The sequence below is a fragment of the Schistocerca serialis genome, chromosome 1, assembly GCF_023864345.2.
Source record: "Schistocerca serialis cubense isolate TAMUIC-IGC-003099 chromosome 1, iqSchSeri2.2, whole genome shotgun sequence".
NCBI lineage: Eukaryota > Metazoa > Arthropoda > Insecta > Orthoptera > Acrididae > Schistocerca > Schistocerca serialis.
Window position 1 is genome coordinate 769,062,829 of NC_064638.1, and position 24,254 is coordinate 769,087,082.

Here is a 24,254-nt window from a genome sequence, read left to right on the forward strand (position 1 = left end):
ACGTACATAAATCACCTTGTTATTCCACTTACACTCCACTGCCATGAACATTTCTTATCTATTACTTCATTATTATTTTACCCACAGATTATAGAAAATATTTTTTTTACCCCTGTGTTTTTCATATTTTCAAGTCTTAGTTCCATGAGAAGGCAGAAACTGTGTAAGCTGGTTAACTTTCCCTGTATGTAATAATTACATGTAAATAGTACTTTTACAGGCATTGAAATGCATCTAAAAACTATTTGTTGCCTACATCCACTGTCAAATTTATCTAGCTTATTAGCCATGTACTGTGTAAATCTTAATGTGGCATTAGCAAGAAAAGAGCTGTTGGAATAGTTGTAATTTGTCCCAGATTGTACAGCAGGGGGGACATTTCAATAAAATAAATTCAAATTTATGACAAAACTCCTCTGAATCAAGCTGATGTTTGTTTACGGTATCAAAGTGTAGAACTTTCATATAGTCACAAATGTATCTCCCGACATTGTATCACGAAAAAACCATTGCCATATTTTCTGTCCACAAGCTGTTAATTTTGATTTTGTGTGTGTGTAATCCAGAAATAGAACCACAACTGCTGTTTCTTAGTTTCCCAAACTTTACCATTTGCTTTCTACAGGAAAGACTTTCTAATCCTCATTTCAGTTACAGTTCTACTTTTAGGATATTTCCTCTACTTTAATAATACGAACCACAGTCAATAATTATATGAAGAGTAAAATGGTGACTATATCACTGGTTTTGTCTAGCTTGAAAAGAAAATTTTTTGTGGCATCTTCAGTCTTTAACCACACAATGAAAAATTCTTTCAGAACAAAGGTTTATTGTACTGTCCCTTTGCTTAGATCTCTGTAAATATTTACCCACTTTCAGCATATTTACTATGCAGTTAAGAAACAATATAAATTTATATTTATACTTGGGTCAAAATAAACTGATAGGAGCAATGGCAGATTCGTACTGTACCCACACATACAATATGATTACGGTGACATGAACTGTGCAATTCATTTCTAAATCTCAACACGTTCTCCATTACTCACAAGTTACATATTACAGTCTGCTGACAGTTTACCACAACTGATATAACAACAGTGAACAGAAAGGAGGGCACAACCTAGGTGGTTTTCTGGTAATCACTTGGCTGTCAATCACTTATCTGATCCTGATTAAGATTGACTGTTTTAACAAATAAAACACATCATAGGGTTTGTTAACAAAACCCTATTGTCAGGCTGGAATGGAGTGAAAATTAATGTGAACATTAAAAATAATGCATCAAATGTAGGACAAGAAAGTTTCTGCACAGTGCATACGATCAACTGAAATCAAACTTAAAGAGTTTAGATACATATACATACAGATCTTTATTGATTATCAAGATGGGACAAAATTCATATTATTATACGAAACAATCACCTATCCATAATTTTTTCACTAAGTTTACAACAGAGCATGCAAAACATTACATTGTATTCTTAACGGATGGGACAGCTGGACATAAAAACAGCCCACACAAATTTAAAGAGCTACAAAATGACAAACCACTATGAATCGTCCTTTTAACATAGTAAGGTTGTTAAAACATTGTCTACCAAATCAGTTGCTTTTTACATTTATTTTTCACACCTCATAAGTGTTTTTCTGTAACAGTTAATACTGTTAAAAAGTAGTATGAATACGAGGGTCATATCAGTACATAAGAAGAATCAAATATTTAACAGATTTGAATTTCCAGTAGTCCATTACACATTAACAGAAGACTTACTCTCTGAGCTGATTTTCAATCTTCTGATTATTTTGAATCCTGAATGAAGGAATGGACACACTCTCTAGGGAATGCTGTTGTAACCTTCTGAAATTTTAGTTTGCGTTCTGTAAAAGAACTCCAAAATGACTGATTATCGGGAACAGTAAAAAGTGATTTAAACTGGCTGTAAATGTAGGCTGCTTTATTTCTTATTGTGGCTGTCTTGGGATAGAACTGTGCCTTTTGTTGCTCTGAGAAATTCCACTTGTCTACATTTCCTACATAATGACGAAGCCTCCTGATGGTTTCTACTAAGCTCGGTTGCTTGAGGAGCATCAAGGGATCAATAGACAGACCAGAGAGTTCATCTAAATGTTGCAAACATTTGTCAGGATCTGCACTCAATAAACCTAGACAGCCTTTTATTGCACCATCAAGCTGTGCCAAGCGAAGTTCTGTTTTGAGCCATTTAATTTTACTCTTCCGACGTTCAATTAACAGTTGGCCATGTGTATTTTCTGATTCTTCTTTAAGGTACATTTGCATAGTTTTTGGAATAATATCACCTGCTTCTATTAAATCCTTCAATTTAAGGGCACCTTCAAGAGCTTTCTCTTCATCTGTATTTATATGGATGCAAACAGCTTGACCTGATGGAGCATTTGCCCTCACCGACTGGTTCTTTCGCAGAGTTTTCTTAAGCTCTTTTGCACCACCTTCTATGTCTGCAGAACTTTTCTCAATTCTCACTGAAGGTTTTTGTTCTTGAGAAGATCCTTCGTCAGCAGCAAGTATGGTGGTTTGAATGGCACCTTCTTCTAATGCAGCAGCTGCAGCAGCGTCGTCATCATCTGCAAACTTTTTTGGCTTAATTTTACGGCCAGATCTACTTACAATCTCTGCTCTCTGTGGAGAAGGCTGTATTCCGACAATCTCTGGAGTGCGCAAAGGTTCTTTGTTCATAGACTTCCGGTTTCCTGAAGTACTCTGACGCTTTGTTCGTTTTGTTTCCTGTTCATCAGGACCAATTTCAGTCACACGTTTACGCTTCACGGGACGCTTCTTGTCCTCTGCAGTATCAGGCACTAATGGCTTTGAAACAGAAGTTCTCGGTGCTTCATCAATGACCAAGTCTCCTTCACCTTCACTTTCACCATCTGCACTTTGTGTAGTTGGAATACTACCTGGCATATTTGGAGGCGGAGGTTCTCTTCCCTCAATCTGTGCTAACGCCTGGGCAAAACCTTTGCGCTTTATTGGTTTTCCATATTTTTCTTTGTTTTCGTAATACAAAAACAGGTCTTCAACTTTACAAACCGCTGTTTCTGCAGTACCATAAAAGAAAACATTATATTTCACATTATTGGGAGTTGACGCTACTACATTTTCCACTCTTGCAGGCCACGGTGGGTATCCGCGAACTTTTGCAAAAACCTTGTCTCCAGGATGAAAGGTTTTCATTTTTGAGTGCAAATGTGTCAGTCAATCTGAAAAAGAAAAAGAAAATACGTAAATAACTCAGTCAGCTAAAAGCACAAGGTTGTTTGTGGAAGTTTTGATCTTCGTAATATCTACAGAAACATATAATTAAGATTTGACAGATTAACATGACTTTCAGTGAAGTCAGACAGATACAGAAGTATAGTACACTAGGCAAATTATTTCATCACAGAAGCACCTAAAATTTTATCACTCAGATCTAAACACACTACATACCAGTTCAACTCCTCATAAAAGAGCATAGGAACATTTTAAAATTAAGTTTCTGCTCTAAACTACACAACTGATCCCATTATGTTTCATTTATTATTCATTGCATGCCCTGAAACCTATCTATTTTATACAGGCTGTACATAAAGTCCAGGAACACTCAATCATTATTTGTAGAGATACCATACATATGTCATTTTGAAGAGAAACCCTGAAAGTTTTTTTTCCCTATGTGTACCGTCACAACGTAGTTTATTAATTTGCTGATAGTCAGCAGTCGTTGCAAACCTGGCGAATTCAGGTGCGGAGCGAGCTTTCTGTGTGTTCGAGTTCGACAAAAACAAGTGTGCTACAGCTGTTCAACGTATGTTTAGAACCAAGTACAGGAAGAAGCCACCAACAAGGCCCTTTACCACTGGCACAACAAATTCGTTACAGCGGGTTGGTTGTACCCGGCATAGAGAAGCTGACGTCCCAGTGAGTGAAGTGAATGTGGAGTGCGTACGAGAGACATTCATAACATTTGTAAGGAGTCCAAAGAGATCAGTGTCTCATGCATCCCAAACCATTCAAATTGGAGCTAGTGCAGAAGCTCAACGACGACGACGACAAAGACAAGCATGTTGGGTTTTGTTCGCAGTTGCAACAAGTGAATAACGATGGGGCTGGCATTGTTGATCGCTTCATTTTTAGAGATGAAGCCACTTTTCACACTAACAGGAGAGTGAATAGGCATAATTGTCGAATCTGGAGTACAAAGCATCCACACAAATGCATTGAATTCAAGCACGATTCCCCAAAGGTAAATGTTTTTTGTGCCTTGTCACGTCGAAAACTGTACGGACCATTCTTCTTCGCCAAGAGCACCGTCACTGGATATTCCTACTTTGACACGTTATAGCAATTGCTGATGTCTCAAATGCAATCAGACTCTCCGTTCATCTTTCAGCAGGCTGGGGCTCCACCCCCATTTTCATTGTGAAGCTCATGGATACCTGAACAAGGAGCTGCCGCATCGATGGATCGGCTGTGCTATGGAACGGGACAGCCATTTGACAAAATAGCCTCCCCAATCACCAGATCTCACTATGTGACTTTTTCCGTGGGGACACATTAATGATGTGGTGTATGTACCGCCTCTACCATGTGATGTAGCAGAGTTCCAGGAGAGAATACAGGAAGTGACTGCCACAGTCAACGATGCCATGCTGGGACTGGTAAGGCAAGAATTCGATTAGAGTTTCTTTTCAAAATGCAATAGGTATTACATCTGTAAAATGTTTAGTTCTCCTGCAATAAATAACAAAGTGTTCCCAACTTTATGTACAACCGGTATTTCACTGGTCCACTTGATCCAAAATGATAATGACAATACCAACTGTATAGGAATACAACTCCTACTGGTTGATTTTGACAACATGTTGCCTCAGCAATTTTAGAAACACATCTACTGACACTACTTTTCAATTCTGCTAAAATTTCCAGTCTCATAAAATCAGAGGACTTAAAGATAATATACGAACTAATTTCCTGATGTCATTGAATTAAGCACCTTAGTTGTTGACAATTTTTGCAGGTATCTGTTCTGAAATATGTGATCCCCATATTTATGTTCTCAAATTCTGTTCACCTCTGTTCAGTCTGGACACAATGCTGAGCCAAAATGTGTTATTACTACTTTTCCAATCAAGTTAACAAATGAAAAACTACTACTGCCTGTTAAATTATATTATAAAAACACTCAAAGTTTGACATTAATTATGAGTAACTTCCACTGTGGTACAAACAAAATTCAAGGCCGTCAACACTTTTGCTTCATGTATTCTTGAAGTTAAGCAAAAGCTACACCGAGTCTTCTTTGTTTTGATGTACAGGGTGTTTCAAAAATGACCGGTATATTTGAAACGGCAATAAAAACTAAACGAGCAGCGATAGAAATACACCGTTTGTTGCAATATGCTTGGGAAAACAGTACATTTTCAGGCGGACAAACTTTCGAAATTACAGTAGTTACAATTTTCAACAACAGATGGCGCTGCAAGTGATGTGAAAGATATAGAAGACAACGCAGTCTGTGGGTGCGCCATTCTGTACGTCGTCTTTCTGCTGTAAGCGTGTGCAGTTCACAACGTGCAAGTGTGCTGTAGACAACATGGTTTATTCCTTAGAACAGAGGATTTTTCTGGTGTTGGAATTCCACCGCCTAGAACACAGTGTTGTTGCAACAAGACGAAGTTTTCAACGGAGGTTTAATGTAACCAAAGGACCGAAAAGCGATACAATAAAGGATCTGTTTGAAAAATTTCAACGGACTGGGAACGTGACGGATGAACGTGCTGGAAAGATAGGGCGACCGCGTACGGCAACCACAGAGGGCAACGCGCAGCTAGTGATCCAACAGCGGCCCCGGGTTTCTGTTCGCCGTGTTGCAGCTGCGGTCCAAATGACGCCAACGTCCACGTATCGTCTCATGCGCCAGAGTTTACACCTCTATCCATACAAAATTCTCACGCGGCAAACCCTCAGCGCCGCTACCATTGCTGCACGAGAGACATTCGCTAACGATATAGTGCACAGGATTGATGACGGCGATATGCATGTGGGCAGCATTTGGTTTACTGACGAAGCTTATTTTTACCTGGACGGCTTTGTCAATAAACAGAACTGGCGCATATGGGGAACCGAAAAGCCCCATGTTGCAGTCCCATCGTCCCTGCATCCTCAAAAAGTACTGGTCTGGGCCGCCATTTCTTCCAAAGGAATCATTGGCCCATTTTTCAGATCCGAAACGATTACTGCATCACGCTATCTGGACATTCTTCGTGAATTTGTGGCGGTACAAACTGCCTTAGACGACACTGCGAACACCTCGTGGTTTATGCAAGATGGTGCCCGGCCACATCGCACGGCCGACGTCTTTAATTTCCTGAATGAATATTTCGATGATCGTGTGATTGCTTTGGGCTATCCGAAACATACAGGAGGCGGCGTGGATTGGCCTCCCTATTCGCCAGACATGAACCCCTGTGACTTCTTTGTGTGGGGACACTTGAAAGACCAGGTGTACCGCCAGAATCCAGAAACAATTGAACAGCTGAAGCAGTACATCTCATCTGCATGTGAAGCCATTCCGCCAGACACGTTGTCAAAGGTTTCGGGTAATTTCATTCAGAGACTACGCCATATTATTGCTATGCATGGTGGATATGTGGAAAATATCGTGCTATAGAGTTTCCCAGACCACAGCGCCATCTGTTGTTGAAAATTGTAACTACTGTAATTTAGAAAGTGTCTGCCTGAAAATGTACTGTTGTCCCAAGCATATTGCAACAAACGGTGTATTTCTATCGCTGCTCGTTTAGTTTTTATTGCCGTTTCAAATATACCGGTCATTTTTGAAACACCCTGTATATCTGAATATCAAGAAAGCATCCCTTCTCCTGCACCTAGCACTGCAACTATATTTGACAAATTTTATTGCTCTTTATATTAGGTGCAGTTGCTGCAATGGAGCCAATCCCCTCAATTTACTTTTAAAATTTGCAAAGAAACTAAGTAAATACAACTTTAATACAAACTAATGATTCTCCAATCAAGACAACAGCAACACAGAAATTTAATTTTTTACCATTAATACAAAGCCAAGGAAAAATAGGGTTTAGCATTTCGTCAACACTGCAATCATTACAAATGAGCTAAAGTTTATTTTGAAAAATACACCTGAGGAAAATAATCTGCAATCTGAATAAGATACTGACCTTCCTTGTCCTCAGTTCATTATTTAATAAACTTAAAAAACCACTCTTTCAGAATTCTCTCTCAATTGCAACTGCACATGTTAACTGGGAGATGAAGAAGCTTGCACAGGATAGAGTAGCATGGAGAGCTGCATCAAACCAGTCTCAGGACTGAAGACCACAACAACAACAACATGTTAACAAGGCAACATGAGAATGGTATAGGTTTCACTCTTAATTCGGTACACTTGACACTTCTAGGCATGGTGGGGACCCACTTCGTATTTATAAAACATTTGAGTGAAGGCTTCAGTTTAGAACGGCACTTCCCCTCCAACACTTGGCATTTCCCCTACAGCAACTGCCTACAGCTCCCACCACTACCACTCTCGAAGTGTGCCCTGCCATTCACACATCTACTGGCCACAGTATTCTGCACGAACTCTACTCTGGGTATTGTAACACTTTCCATCTAAGTTTGAGATTCAACTGAAACTGAGCCAGTGAGACACCTGTTGTGATTCTGCTGTGTCTTGTGTTTGGGGAAGGGTACAACTGCAAAATAGTAGTGATCTGTTAATTGTATGCTGTTCGAGCTTACAGCTAATAATGGTAACCCTTAGGAAAATTACAGCAAGGGACTGGAAGGATGATCTTGTGCACTCAATAATGTGCCTGAGGGCTCATTCAATATGTTGCTGCTGCAGATTATGTAGGTTCAGTGGCTCATCACCTTGTAATCACAGGATCCCGGCAACGTGAGTCCTGCAAATATAGCTCATGACTTACATAAAAATATCCATGAATATTTTCCAAAGTAAGGAAGTTACAAGCTCCTTCAGAGATCAAATGATTGTGCAATATTTGTACACTTTATTTCCTTCATTTGTTGATAAATAAGTGTTGAAAGAGATACACTGTTGAATGGTGCAGGGCTGTATGTACAAGATGGGAATGTTTATGGTCTATACAAACAAGAGATGCTGTGATGTCAATCTGATGGCATTTCGTTGGGTTACATGAAGGAAATGCTCCAATAAAATCCAAACCAACTAAAAAGACAGATTGTAGAGTGAAGTTACAAATAAATTCAATACATTTAAAGGGATGGAGGAAAGAAAAACACACAAATGCTTTAAAGCAGTCGTGGAACAAGATGGAACCTGAAGATGGAAGTTCAGTGAATTAGAAACCACGTATACCAACAATTTATTCCAGCCAGAAATTAAGTTCTGTGCATGGAAGACTTAAAATATTTTGGGATTGCATTACGCTAACCGAATTGGTTGGTTTAAAAGGGGGGGAAAGGAACCAAACTATGAGGCCATTGGTCCTTTGTTCCCAGTAGAACAATTACCCAAGGAAAAGAAGAAAAAGAAGACGTATGGCACATAAGGGGAAAGGAAGGACCAGAAGATTGACAGGAGGACAACAAACACTACAATGGACAAAATAGGACAAGAAAACCACAGAGGCGCAAGAAACAGGGAGAAGAGATTAAAAACAAGAAAGCATATTACCATGGCTGGCTGAGCTTGAGAATAAAAAAAGGAGAAGCCAGCCACTCTGCTACACATTAAAACGGCCAAACTAAAAGCTCATGGGTGGAGGACACAGAGGGACAAAGGACATGCGCTGAAACTCAGATGAAATGATAAAACCCACCATCACAAATAAAACTTAAAACTAAAGCTGCTGTTGAGACACTGTTGCCCAACACCGAAGGTAAGGTGTTGGAAAAGTTAAAAGCCCACTACAGAGCAGCTGAAAGTGGGCAGTCAGCAAGAGGTGCACAACTGTCATTTGGAAGCCACAGCGACACTGAGTTGGGCCCTCGCGACGGAAGAGGTAACCATGTGTGAGCCACATATAGCCAATGCGGAGCTGACAAAGGACAATTGATTCCCTGTAAGAAGCCCATAGTGAAGACTTCCAAAGATTCAGTGTCTCGTTAATGACACACAGTTTGTTGTGCATACTGTTATGCCACTTTGTCTCCTAAAGCAGGTCAGTTTCAGAGATGCCCATCTCCAGGAGCGGTTTCCATGAAGCCTGTCAGGTCAGCCTGTCAGCAAGTTCATTGCCTGGGATTCCGACATGTCCTGGGGTCCACACAAACACCACTGAACGACTGGACCATTCCAGGGCGGAGATGAACTCCTGGATGTTCGGTGCCAAAGGATGGTGAAGGTAGCACTGGTCGGTAACTTGTAAGCTGCTCAGGGAGTCAGAACAGAGAAAAAACAACTCTCAAGAACAGGAACGGATGTGCTGAAGTGCACGTGATATGGTCACAAGCTCTGCAGTGAATACACTGTAGCCAGCGGGCAAGGAATTCTGTCGAACATGGCCTCTGTGGACATAGGTGAAGCCAACATTAGCATCAGCCAGCAAGCTGTCGGTGTAAACAACTTCAGAGCCCCAGAACACATCAAGAATCGAAGTTTTTTTGTGGGGTTTAGGGCGCAAAACATGTAAGGTCATAAGCACCCAGTATACAACCATAGAATGCTGGGACTGCGAGTGTAAAAAACCGTTTCGAGATCCAAAACAGAAAGGAAGAAAAAACAAATCTGAAACGTCAGACATTACGAAGAGTATCTAAAGGATAGCAACAAGACGCCGGAGTCCCCAGGTAGAAATCAAATCTCTTGTCATATTATTGCTTTTTAAAAAGCTTGAAAACGTGAGCCACAGCTCGCATGTCATCTGCTAAAATGTCTGGCAAAGTGGGCGGTAGCCCGAGAAGCTAAGCTTCCACATATAATGTTGATCTTTTTTGCGTGTGTTACACTTCAAGATACATCACAGAAATGTGCCAGTAAAATTTTTAATAACGACGAAAATGTCTCATCTTCTGGGCTTGAAATTCTTCTAAATGGTCGTCCTCAAAGAGTTGATTTTTAAATGAGAGTCTAACGCTTTGTGATTTAAGAAATTCATCGTACATTCTCGCACATAGTTCATCTTGCGTAAAAGGAAATCTGCTTTGAATGCAACGCTTTTCAAACCACCATTCGCAATATTTTCCCGCGACCTGTTAGAAATAGGTTTGTTTCAGCAATTGCAAGAAAGCGCCAGATAACTGGCATCACCGCACTTGCGCAGCTACGATGACGCAGGAAGCCCATATGTTCGTACGTGTAAAACATTAAAAGATCTTACATTATGCCATAAAAGAAACAAGACATCAAAGGATACTTCAAGAGCATTGGGATTTCACGAACCATACTAAAATGCATAATTCGGCTTAAAATGCACATCCGTATGTAAATTTTCGTGGAGTATCAGTACTCATGTTTGGTTCTTTATTATAGAATAATACATGCACTTGAAATGCAGCGAACAGTTGAAACTAGCCAATGGCGTGAAATTAAACACTTCGTTTCAAATAAATTGACTGCCTCAGTAGAAAGGATTAATAAAAGCCAAATCTCTTTAGCAAAGTGGCAAAAATAACTTCATTGTTCTGTAAGGCGATTAAATAATAATATCTGAAACTTAACATATTTTAGCCTGCCATAATTATACGAACATATTTTAATTCTTTTAATAGCTCCCCGCCACAAAAAAATCCGTTTTGTTATCATTTAACGTGAGAGGATTAAACGAAGAGGAAACAACAAAATCACAGAACGTAAACATAGGTCACGTGGAGGCGACCCACCTCCCCATCACAACTCTGACTGCTCTGTGCATCAGCCCCCGATCTACGATATTTCTGAACAGGGGCAATATTAAGTAGTGTCGCCCAGCCACACTTCCGTAACCACAAGCGGGAGAAGGTATTACTCATACGTGACTCGACTGCGCATGCGCAAGAGCCCGCCCGCAATTCCTCAAACGAATCTAATTTAAACAGTTGTCACGTCATGCTCATCGGAGGCAATTAGTTGTTATAAAGCATTGGATAGTGTTCCTAAAGCCTTTGACACATTTTACTGTTGGCAGATGCTTGTATGAGCACTGTTTTGTTGTTGTATAAGGCACATTCCTTTGCAACTTAAGTTTTATTTTCATTTTTTTTTTTTCCCCATTTATCTTTTGTTGCTACAGTATTATTCTGCAGTAGCGGGACATAATAATATCCTTTGTTAGAGTATTGGTTCTTACCAGTCAACATCACAAAAATTTAACTGAAAACTAAAACAATGAAAAATTCCCGGAATTCTAAACAATTCCCGGGTATTTCCCAGTTTTCTCCCGGATGAAAAAATTCCCGGGTTTTTCCCGGATCTCCCGGTTGTCCCGGGTCGTATACACCCTGTTGACACAAGCGGAAACCATTTGTGACACTCCATGAATAGAGACTGTCCAGACAATGCTGAAGACAGCATTGCAGGAGACACGTCTGCTGGGAACTGCAATAAATAGCAAAGCCAACGAAAAGAGCCGGAAATGCCAGCTGGAAGGCAGTCTATAATTGGGTTGATGGCTGTGGCGAAGAGGACAACACTCAGTACGAAGCCCTGATGCACCCCGTTCGCCTGTGAAAAGGTGTGGGATAAGGAGCAACCCACATGTACCCGGAAAACTCTGTCTGTCAAAAATTCCCGGATGAAAGTGAGAAGACGACCGCGAAGGCCCCATTTGTGCACAGTATGTAGAATGCCTGTCTGCCAACAGGTATCATAGGCTTTCTCCAAATCAAAGAATAGAGTCACTGTTTGTCACTTCTGCAGCATGTTATTCATGATGAATGTCGACAGGGTGACGAGATGGTCAACCGCTGAGCGGCGCTTTCGGAACCCACACTGAGTATTAGTGAGAAGATGGTGTGACTCCAGCCAACACACTAATTGACCATTGATCATGCGTTCCATCACCTTATAAACGCTGCTGGTAAGGGAAATTGGACGATAGCTGGAAGGAAGAGATTTATCTTTACCTGGCTTAGGTAGGGGAACAATAATAATAGCTTAATGCCAAAGCGTGGGAAACACGCTGTCAGTCCAAATACGGTTGTAGGTATCGAGGAGAAAGCGTTTTCCCGCAGGAGGACGCTTCTGCAGCATGAGGACGTGGATCGTATCGGGCCCAGGAGCAGAAGACCTGAATGAGTAAAGAGCATGCCCGAGCTCCCTCATAGCAAAAGGAGTATTGTAGCATTTCGATTCAAAGAGAGAAAAAGAGATTCCACGAGAATCCTCCGCCGCCTGTTTCCGAGGAAGGAAGGCAGGATGGTAGTGTGTGGAGCTTGAAACCTCCGCAAAGTACCGGCCCAAAGCGTTGGAAACATCGACAGGGTCGACTATGACATATCCCACCAGTCAGACCAGGGATCTGGGAGTTGGCGGTAGTCCCGGAAAGCCAGTGCAAGCCAACCCAAATGAGAGAGGACAGAATAAAGCTAGTGAAAAAGCTGAAGAAGGAAACCCAGCATGGTTTCTTGCTTTCCTTAATAGTGAGACGGCACTGCGCACGTAGTTGCTTGTAGCGGATGCAGTTTGTTAACGTAGGATGACGGTGAAAGACACTAAGTGCACTGCCGCGCTCCACAGTCCACCAAGGGACTGGGACCCGACGGGGAGGAGTAGTAATACGAGGGACAGAGGATTCGGCAGCCGAGAGAATAATGTCTACGAGGTGCTCGACCTGATCATCACAGCTGGTAAATGGCCATTCGTCAAAGACTGCCAAGGAGGAATATAGCCTCCAGTAAGCAAGAGAGAATTTCCGATGAGCGGGCCACTGTGATGGGGTATGGTTGTACAGGCGAGTCTCACAATGGAAGTGGTCACTCGAGTAAGTATCAGAAACAGCACACCACTTGAAACGTCGAGCAAGCTGGGCAGAGCAGATTGAGAGGTCTAAGTGTGAATAAGTGTGTGTGGAATCAGAGAGAAACATGGATTCACCAATATTAAGACACACAAGATTAAGATGATCTGCCAAAAGAGAACCTATCAGGCAGGCGACAGGCGAACCTCAAGAGGATGACGGGCATTGGTGTCACCAAGAAGCAGAAAGGGTGGAGGGAAAGAGCAAAATGGTCTTCAGGACGTAGCTTGGTTTCTTGGAGACAGACTACAAGTAGACATTGCGATCACAGGAGCAGCTGGAGATCCACCCTGTTAGACAGTAGGCCACGGATATTCCATTGTCCACCAGGACAGTGTTCACCAGACTCATTCTAGAAGCTCCCATCGCTAGGCAAACGCCACAGTTCTGCACTGGGTCACTTAAACGCAACACTGAAGGCACCTCCGAACCACAAACCAGACTCCCATAATCAAGGCGGGATTGAAGCTCTGTAGAGCTGCTGCAGCGTAGAGCAATCTGCACCCCAGTCGGTGTTGCTCAGACAGCGGAGAGCATTGAGGTGCTGCCAGCACTCCCACTCTAGCTGACGAAGGTAAGGTAGCCAAGTCAATCGGGCGTCGAAAACCAGTCCTAAGAATCAATGTGTCTCCATTACAGTGAGTGGATCGTCATTAAGATAAAGTTCAGTTTCTGGATGAATGGTACGACACTGACAGAAGTGCACGACATACAACTTCACAGCTAAAAACTGGAAGCCATGGGCTAGAGCCCATGATTGCACCTTGTGAATGTCTCCCTGTAGGTGCCACTAAGCAACACCAGTACTGGAGGAGCAATACAAAATGTAGAAGTCATCCGCATACAGAGAAGGGGAGACCGACAGCCCTACAGCTGCTGTTAAGTTGTTAATGGCCACTAAAAATAGAGATACACTCAATACAGAGCCCTGCAGAACGCCATTCTTGTCAATAGGGGGGAGGGGGGCGGGGGACTATGGGAGGCACCAATCTGGACACAAAGTTAGGATCGACAGTAAGTTTTAGATAAAAAACAGGAGCGAGCCCCAGAGACCCCACTCATACAATGTGGCAACAATATGTCACCAGGTTGTGTCGTATGCTTTACGTAAAAACAACCCAACTACCAGGTTTTGGCATCTGAAAAAGGCAGTTCGGATGGCAGACTCAAAGGACAAGATTATCAGTGGTAGAGAGACCCTGGCAGAAGCCGCCCTGACATGGAGCCAGTAGGCCACATGACAAGGACCCAACCCAACTGACACACCATTATGCTCCAGCAGCTTATAGAGAACATTGGCAAGGCTGATGAGCCAATAGCTATCCACATCAAGCAGATTTTTACCAGGTTTTAGCACCGAAATGATGGATGTCCTTTCTGGATTTCTCTCACTGATCCTTGGGTTTCTCTGGCTGGGAGGCTTTCACTGATACAGTCTCCAGGACTGAGGATGATCGTGAAGCCCCTATGACCAGCTGCTTTTGGGCACTTCAGCCAATGGCGGGTGTCATCTTTCACACTAGCAGGAAGCTGGGAAGGGGTGAACCAAGGGACCCCTTACTAGCAAGAGGAGCCAAAGAAGACTTGCACTTCTCCAGCTGAGAAGTGGGAACTGGTGTCCCTGATGGTTGGGGCGACAGTGCTCCCGAGGTAGGTGCTGTGGAGGCAACAGAGAGGGAGGTGCCTCCCACCATCAAGGAAGCAGGTGTAGTCTTACGGCTCTGAGAGCCAACTGGAACTCGCGGAATTGATGGCGCTGCAACTGTTCCCATAGCGGTGGCGTAAGTGGTGGTCATAGCCACAGGATGTAGACGCTGAAATTTCCTCTTGGCCTCAGTGTAGGCGAGTCAGTCCAGGGTCTTGTATTCCACGATTTTCCTTTCTCGCTGTAAAATCCTGCAGTCTGGTTAACAAGGGGAATGATGCTCTCCACAGTTGACACAGATGAGAGGAGGGGCACATGTAGTCTTGGGATGGGATGGACATTCACAATCTCCACATGTGATGCTGGAAGTACAGTGGGAAGACATATGGCCGAACTTCCAGTGCTTAAAGCACCACATTTGGGGAGGGATATATGGCTTGACATCACAGCAGCAGACTATCACCTTGACCTTCTAAGGTAATGTGTCATCCTCGAAGGCCAAGATGAAGGCACCAGTGGAAACCTGATTATCCCTCGGACCCCGACTGACGCCAGATGAAATTAACTCCTCGTCGCTCTAATTTGGCACACAGCTCCTTGTCAGACTGCAAAAGAAGGTCCCTGGACCATATTTAAACTCTTATGAGGCATAATGGTAACTGAAATATCCCCAGCTTGTCACAAGCGTGTAATGCCCATGACAGGGCAAAGGATGCTGTTTTCATCAAGACTGACCCTGACCATATTTTGGGCAAGCCCTTCACCTCTCCAAACTTGTCCTCTAAATGATCTACAAAAAAATTGAGGCTTCATAGAGACAAAGGAGTCCCCATCAGCACTCTTAAATAAGATGTACCAGGGCAAATAAGGTACGCTGTCATCCTTAGCCTGGCGTTCCTCCCATGGTGTGGTCAGGGAGGGGAACAATTTAGGACCATGCTTCCTTGCATTGTGCTGAGACTTTGAACGCTTAGGGACTGCTGGCGTTTATCACCAGCAAGTGATGACGTGGTACACTTCATTGTGCGTCATTCGCCCTGATGCCACCACTCCGACCAGGGGCCCTCCCCACAGGCACCACCCAACCGCAGCAAACGCCACCAGGCAGGATGGCCATTGCGCGGAGTCCCGATGCCCCAAGGTGACTCTTAGCATACGTGGGGAGTGAACGGCACAGGCATCAGCACAGCGATCCCTGTGTAGTCAGGGGGCTACAAACAACAGGGTACAAGGGGCCACACCACAACTGACTTGCTCCCGTGCTGGATATGAGACACAGGGAATTCCCTAGTGATCGTCAGCACAGAAAACAACACTGCATAGTGGGCGGAGAAAAATGCACCCAGGAAGGTGTGTTCACTCAAGAGAAGGAGGATGAGCAGGACTGCAATACCACAACAAGAAAGTGGGCTAAAGTTCTCAATGCACAATGCACCATGTAAGGCACCCTTCCCCAATTGATTGGCTCTCCAGGAATTACTTTACTTTTTTTTTGCAGGGGGGGGGGGTGGGGGTGGGGGGGGAGGAGAGAGAGAGAGAGAGAGAGAGAGAGAGAGAGAGAGAGAGAGAGAGAGAGAGGAGCGGGGACCATCACATAAAGGGCGAATGGTGTGAGACTCCTTTTAGTCACCTTTTACGACAGCAGGAATACCTCGGGCCTATTCTAACCCCCGTGCCCGCAGGGGGCTAAACAAATTGGTCTGAACTTTAAAGCTTCACTGCATAGGTTACTCACTTTCAAAAGAAAATACATAATAACAAGCAGCAATATCAAATATGTAAGCAAAAACTATGTCAATGAACTTTAAGATCTATTCCAAGAAGGTTACTGCACCAAATAACATCCAATTCTACCAGTATGAAGATGCATTTGTCTACACAGATCAGTTTGGCTTTAACTACGAAATGAAATTGACCCATACAGTTCCATTAGTTGGAGAACATACTAAATGTAATGTACACCATATTCATGTCACGTTCCCACAGTCACACCTTACAATATGCCCTTAAAGCATGCTTTCTTTTTGCTCTATTTTACTTGTGTTTGCAAGAAACAATGGTGTATTTGGATCACAAGTTTGGCAACTGGTGAACAGGGCACTTGCACAAAACCCTGATGTAGCTGTGACAAAATGAAGGAAAGACTAGTAGAATTAATGAATGTCTGATTGCTCTTTACAAAAACAAAGATTTTGTTTTATTCATTGACTGCTATACAGGACAGAAGGATCAGGCATTGTAAACTTTTGATGTGGGAGTAGTGAATATTATTCCTCCTGTAATTGAAATACTTTGTGAAAAAAACTGATTTTGCAAAGCTGCATAGACACATACGTGCGCGCGTGTGCGTACCCACCGCAGGGATTCTAAGTTATGTGCCAACTAGTTCTGCAGATGAAGAGATTGCAAGAATGTAAGGCGAGAAAGAAAATTATTCAAATATTTAATGGAGGTGTAAATTTAATTGTGATGAGTGAGTGGAATTGAATAGCAGGAAGAGGAGGAGAAGGAAGAATACAAACACATGACCTAAGCAATAGGAATGAAAGAGCTTCGGCTGGTAGTATTTTTTTACAAAGCATAATGATTACCCTTGCTGAAAGAAGATCATACATCTGGAAGAGACCTGGAGAGGCTGGAAGGTTTCAGGCAGAGCTTAAAAGTAAACAACAGGGTAATAAATAAGCAAGTCAGCGATCACTGACAAAACATCTTGCAAGTTAATAAGAGCAGAAAGTGCATTCATTATATACAGTAGAAGTAGTGCGAGGAAGGAGGGAGACAGGTCAGAAAATCAAAGATATGGAACTAAATGGGAGTGAAGAAGTGAACACTTACTGAGAAGAAATGACGAGACAAAAAAAAAAAAAAAAAAAAAAATTAAGGCCATATGTGTGCAAGAAACAGGGTTCCCACTTTTCCTGACCTGAAAATTACAGTTAATACATGTGTTACTACAAGAAAGCTTAAAAAAATGTTGCAAATTTGTTTTTGTTGTGGTCTTCAGTTCTGAGACTGGTTTGATGCAGCTCTCCATCCTACTCTATCCTGTGCAAGCTTCTTCATCTCCCAGTACCTACTGCAGCCTACATCCTTCTGAATCTGCTTAGTGTATTCATCTCTTGGTCTCCCTCTACGATTTTTACCCTCCACGCTGCCCTCCAACGCTAAATATGTGATCCCTTGATGCCTCAGAACATGTCCTACCAACTGATCCCTTCTTCTAGTCAAGTTGTGCCACAAACTTCTCTTCTCCCCAATCCTATTCAATACCTCCTCATTATTTATGTGATCTACCCATCTAATCTTCAGCATTCTTCTGTAGCACCACATTTCGAAACCTTCTACTCTCTTCTTGTCCAAACTATTTATTGTCCATGTTTCACTTCCATACATGGCTACACTCCATACAAATACTTTCAGAAACGACTTCCTGACACTTAAATCTATATTCGATGTTAACAAATTTCTCTTCTTCAGAAACGCTTTCCTTCCCATTGCCAGTCTCCGTTTTATATCCTCTCTACTTCGACCATCAGTTATTTTGCTCCCCAAATAGCAAAACTCCTTTACTACTTTAAGTGTTTCATTCCCTAATCTAACTCCCTCAGCATCACCCGAGTTAACTCTACTACATCCCATTATCCTCGTTTTGCTTTTGTTGATGTTCATCTTATATCCTCATTTCAAGACACTATCCATTCCGTTCAATTGCTCTTCCAAGTCCTTTGCTGTCTCTGACAGAATTACAAAGTCATCGGCGAACCTCAAAGTTTATATTTCTTCTCCATGGATTTTAATACCTACTCCGAACTTTTGTTTCCTTTACTGCTTGCTCAATATACAGATTGAATAACACTGGGGAGAGGCTACAACCCTGTCTTACTCCTTTCCCAACCACTGCTTCCCTTTCATGTCCCTTGACTCATATAACTGCTATCTGGTTTCTGTACAAATTGTAAATAGCCTTTCGCTCACTGTATTTTACCCCTGCCACCTTCAGAATTTGAAAGACAGTATTCCAGTCAACATTGTCAAAAGCTTTCTCTAAGTCTACAAATGCTAGAAACATTGGTTTGCTTTTCCTTAATCTAGCTTCTAAGATAAGTCATAGGATCAGTATTGCCTCATGTGTTCCAATATTTCTACGGAATCCAAACTGATCTTCCCCACGGTCGGCTTCTACCAGTTACTCCATTTATCTGTAAAGACTTCGTGTTAGTATTGTGCATCCGTGACCTATTAAACTGATAGTTCAGTAATGTTCACATCTGTCAACACATGCTTTATTTGGGATTGGAATTAATATATTCTTTTTGAAGTCTGAGGGAATTTCGCCTGTCTCTTACATCTTGCTCACCAGATGGTAGAGTTTTGTCAGGACTGGCTCTCCCAAGGCTGTCAGTAGTTCTACTGTTGTCTACTCCCGGGGCCTTGTTTCGACTTAGGTCTTTCAGTGCTCTGTCGAACTCTTCACATCGTATCGTATCTCCCAGTTCATCTTCATCTACATCCTCTTCCATTTCCATAATATTGTCCTCAAGTACATCGCCCTTCTACAGACCCTCTATATACTCCTTCCACCTTTCTGCTTTCCCTTCTTTGCTTAAAACCGGGTTTCCATCTGAGTTCTTGATATTCAAGCAAGTGGTTCTCTTTTATCCAAAGGTCCCTAATTTTCCTGTAGGCAGTATCTATCTTACCCCTAGTGAGATAAGCCTCTACATCCTTACATTTATCCACTAGCCATCCCTGCTTAGCCATTTTGCACTTCCTGTCGATCTCATTTTTGAGACGTTTGTATTCCTTTTTGCCTGCTTCATTTACTGCATTTTTATATTTTCTCCTTTCGTCAATTAATTCAATATTTCTTCTGTCACCCAAGGATTTCTACTAGCCCTCTTTTTACTTACTTGATCCTCTGCTGCCTTCACTAATTCATCCCTCAAATCTACCCATTCTTCTTCTACTGTATTTCTTTCCCCCATTCCTGTCAATTGTTCCCTTATGCTCTCTCTGAAACTCTGTACAACCTCTGGTTCTTTCAGTTTATCCAAGTCCCATCTCCTTAAATTCCTACCTTTTTCCAGTTTCTTCAGTTTTAATCTATAGTTCCTAATCCACACCTGCCCCTGGAAATGTCTTACAATTTAAAACCTGGTTCCTAAATCTCTGTCTAAGCATTATATAATCTATCTGAAACCACCTAGTATTTCCAGGGTTCTTCCATGCATACAATCTCCTTTCATGATTGTTGAAGCAAGTGTTAGCTATGATTACGTTACGCTCTCTGCTAAATTCTACCAGGTGGCTTCCTCTTTCATTTCTTAGCCCCAATCCATATTCGCCTACTACGTTTCCTTCTCTTCCTTTTCCTACCGTTAAATTCCAATCACACATGACTATTACATTTTCGTCTCCCTTCACTACCTGAATAATTTCTTTTATCTCATCATACATTTCATCAATATCTTCGTCATCTGCAGAGCTAGTTGGCATATAAACTTGTACTACTGTAGTAGGTGTGGGTTTCGTGTCTATCTTGGCCTCAATAATGCGTTCACTTTGCTGTTTGTAGTAGCTTACCCGCACTCATATTTTCCTATTCATTATTAAAGCTACTCCTGCATTACCCCTATTTGATTTTGTATTTATAACCCTGTATTCACCTGACCAAAAGTCTTGTTCCTCCTGCTACCGAACTTTGCTAATTCCCACTATATGTAACTTTAACCTGTCTATTTCCCTTTTTTAATTTTCTAACCTACCTGCCTGCCCAATTAAGTGATCTGACATTCCACGCTCTGATCTGTAGAACACCAGTTTTCTTTCTCCTGATAATGACACCCTCTTGAGTAGTCCCTGCCCAGAGATCCGAATGGGGGACTATTTTACCTCTGGAATGTTTTACCCAAGAGGACGCCATCATCATTTAATCATACAGTAAAGCTGCATGCCCTTGGGAAATATCAGGGCTGTAGTTTCCCCTTGCTTTCAGCCGTTTGCAGTACCACAACAGCAAGGCCGTTTTGGTTAGTGTTACAAGGGCAGATCAATCATCCAGACTGTTGCCCCTGCAACTACTGAAAAGGCAGCTGCCCCTCTTCAGGAACCACACGTTTGTCTGGCCTCAACAGATACCCCTCCGTTGTGGTTGCACCTACGGTACGGCTCTCCGTATAGCTGAGGCACGCAAGCCTCCCCACCAACGGCAAGGTCCATGGTTCATGGTAACAACAGTAACCTACAATATATTGAGCACAGATGTTTGAGAACAGAAATGTAGTCCTATTCATTGTAAAGTCAAGGAGCTAGTGAACCTTCCTGAATCATGGGCACAAGTCATTCAGTTATAGGAGGAATTTTCTTACTTTGTTATCTACCTTATGGTAGGTAGGTGGTTAGTGTTTAATGTCCCGTCGACGAGGTCACTAGAGACGGAGCCCAAGCTCGGGTTAGGGAAGGATTGGGAAGGAAATCGGCCGTGCCCTATCAAAGGAACCATCCCGGCATTTGCCTGAAACGATTTAGGGAAATCACGGAAAACCTAAATCAGGATGGTTGGAGACGAGATTGAACCGTCGTCCTCCCGAAAGCGAGTCCAGTGTGTTAACCACTGCGCCACCTCGCTCGGTTATCTACCTTATGCCATAGAAGTTACCAGAGATATCAAATTCCAATACAACATTGTTTGCATATTCCATTAAGAAACACATTTCTTTCCTTCTTTTACAAGGCAGAATTTGATGTGTTATTTACTGAAGTAGTCTTGAAAAGTATGGGATGACAACCACACATATGTCGACAAAACAAAACTGTTCACTCATCTTGATAAGTTCTGCTATCTACAGTTGTGTCAAACTTGCACCAATGGGAAAGCAACACACACTGGAAACAGTGACAGCGCCACACGTAATTCACTTTTAACACTATTTGTTGTTCTTATTGTACGATTTTACTTTTAGACTGTTTTGATATTCTGTGATTGTGTGTAATTACTGCTTACTGTTTTTTATATGTACTATACCGCTTACCTGTCTGAAATACAGAGATATTTCTGCCTTAATGTACAAGTCAGAGGAAAACTGTATTGTTATGTGATAGCTGTGTGGCATCATTTGAGGCTCTGGAGTTCCGTGGTAGTACTTAACATTCACATCCCTCTGATTCTTTTGTCTTGTTTGCAGATGAGTGCCAAACATAGCATGAATATAACCACGGTGTGCGTAAGTTAACACTGTGCCACAGATGACTAACAAAGTCATTTAATGCCACAAAGACTCAGCATATTCAGGCCACATGTCTCTGAAATTACCGAGTTCTATTTTCCTTGCAAATTATGGAGAAATGATCCCACTAACTGTAAAATTATATTCTACACTTGGCCTGTCAACTGGAAGGTCATGCAATTTTGTACATGCGTATCTCTGGCGGATCATTATACACATCCAACCAGATTTTAATACATATTGTATGACAATTTTAACACCTTATTCAGACCCATTACATTGAATAATTTAACTTACTTTTCCCAGAGTATGTGTATAAACTTTGAGACCAATATTTATGAGCTTATCAATAAACTCTTATTCAATTTCATCTTAATGATTTTTCTGCTGCATCTGCTTTCCCATTTTGTCCATTACTTCCATGAATAGTTTTATGCACGCACACAAATTTCTCTTTGGCAACTTATTATGGGCTTAGTTGTTTTTCAAAATTTAAAGTGATAGTGAACTTCAATGTTCCTGAATAAAAGGGCAAAAGGACTGCTGTTGATGGTGGTGGTGGTTAGTGTTTAACGTCCCGTCGACAACGAGGTCATTAGAGACGGAGGGCAAGCTCGGGTTAGGGAAGGATTGGGAAGGAAATCGGCCATGCCCTTTCAAAGGAACCATCCCGGCATTTGCCTGAAATGATTTAGGAAAATCACGGGAAACCTAAATCAGGATGGCCGGAGACAGGATTGAACCGTTGTCCTCCCGAATGCGAGTCCAGTGTGCTAACCACTGCGCCACCTCGCTCGGTACTGCTGTTGAGTTTAGTGTTTACATTTGAGAGCATAATTTGATGAAAAGTATATCATTACCAATTTCATTCATGACAAAAAATTTAATAATTGTTTAATGAGTTATTCACCCATACAGTTCAAATACAATCTTCAGAATAGATAAAATTTTGCTAGAAGTCTGATTAATCTAAAATGACCTAGTCATAATATTCTCTTACTCCTACAAAACAAATGCCTTTAAAATAACTTGGATGGAATTTTTTTTAAATCTTGAGAGTTTGAAACAGACTATAAAAAACATACACCAGTGTTGCGCTCACGAAGACAACAATTTACCAAGGAAAGACAGTCGGCACCTAACACAACAGAGGCAAAAATCTATTGGCCACTTGGCAGAACTGAACTCTGGTTAACAGGCTAATACCCAGCACTCTGACCGTGAGGCACAGCAATGGCATCTTGAACTGATGGTCAAATCACTAAATATTTCACAATTGCTACTGATTCCTATACTTTTGTAAATTATGTTTAATTGGCGTGAGTTTTGTATAATGTAGGAAAAAACAGATTGGTTCTTACCCTACAGACAACACATTAAGTTGCAGGAAGGTACAATTAAGACACACTAGGTTTTCAGCCATAGCCTTCATCAGCATAAGAGAAAAACACACCATTCAGACACACCTCATGCACATGGCTGCCAATCACAGCTTAGCATTCCGGCCTGAGAGGCTGGAGTTGGCAGTTGTGTGCATGAATGGTGTGTGTTTCTCTTTTGCTGATGATGGCTGTGGCCGAAAGCTTTATGTACGTGCCTTAATTGTGCCTGCCTGCAACTCAGTATGTCACCTTAATGTAAGTAGCACTCTGTCTTTTCCTAATTGTTGATATTCTTACCAGAAGTTTCCATTGTTCAATGTTGTGTACTGTATGTCTCATTGGTATGATATGTTACCAGTACAATATAAAATGGCCATGAAGGGCAAAAGTGTTGCAAGCAATTGTGATGTGTATGTACACACCAAAAACACCCGATGTGCACCGTAGGCATTCTCCGTGCGAACAATTTTGTTTTGTCGGCTGCAATCGTTCCTGAAGAGCAAAAGAAAAACCTTTCACTTTCAACAGCCATACTTAAATAGCTGCAATGACACTGAGTGAGAAATATATTATTCGAAGGGCATATTATGAATATTAACACAGTTTCTCAAATGACAGAACTGTGCAATTCATTGGGTGAACCAGACTGAAGAGCACTGATGCAGAATAAAGTAGTTTTAATGCAGGATGATTCCCTTAAATACCTTGCTTGATTTTATAGGGCCTGCCTGTGACACATTCAACTGCCTACATCCTGAAGCTACGAAAGTGAACAATCGCTGTTTTCATGAAGGTGGAACAATATTATCCACCTGCTCCGTATTTGCACAGAGTTGCTGTTAAGCTAATCAGTTGATAACCAAACTTGCTCTGCATGCCAGACTTTTGCCAGGTTGCAGAATTGACGAACTATGTTTTTCTTCCATTGGGCAGGGAAAGTTCTTGTTGCCACATATTGTGAAATATTGTTAGTTTCCCTGATTTCCCTCTTAATGAGGTGATGCAGCATTTGGT

The 24,254-nt window shown here is 41.9% G+C and overlaps 1 protein-coding gene across 1 annotated transcript in view; it reads right to left on the reverse strand.

Moving 5' to 3' along the window:
- Nucleotides 1-1,354: 1,354 nt before the first annotated feature.
- LOC126482810 (PC4 and SFRS1-interacting protein-like) overlaps nucleotides 1,355-24,254 on the reverse strand; it is a 44,673-nt gene continuing 21,773 nt past the window's right edge. Inside the window, exon 3 of the mRNA XM_050106565.1 lies at nucleotides 1,355-3,243. Within this exon, the coding sequence (XP_049962522.1) occupies nucleotides 1,802-3,217 (1,416 nt within the window). The 5' untranslated portion in view covers nucleotides 3,218-3,243 and the 3' untranslated portion in view covers nucleotides 1,355-1,801. The remainder of the gene's footprint in view (nucleotides 3,244-24,254) is intronic.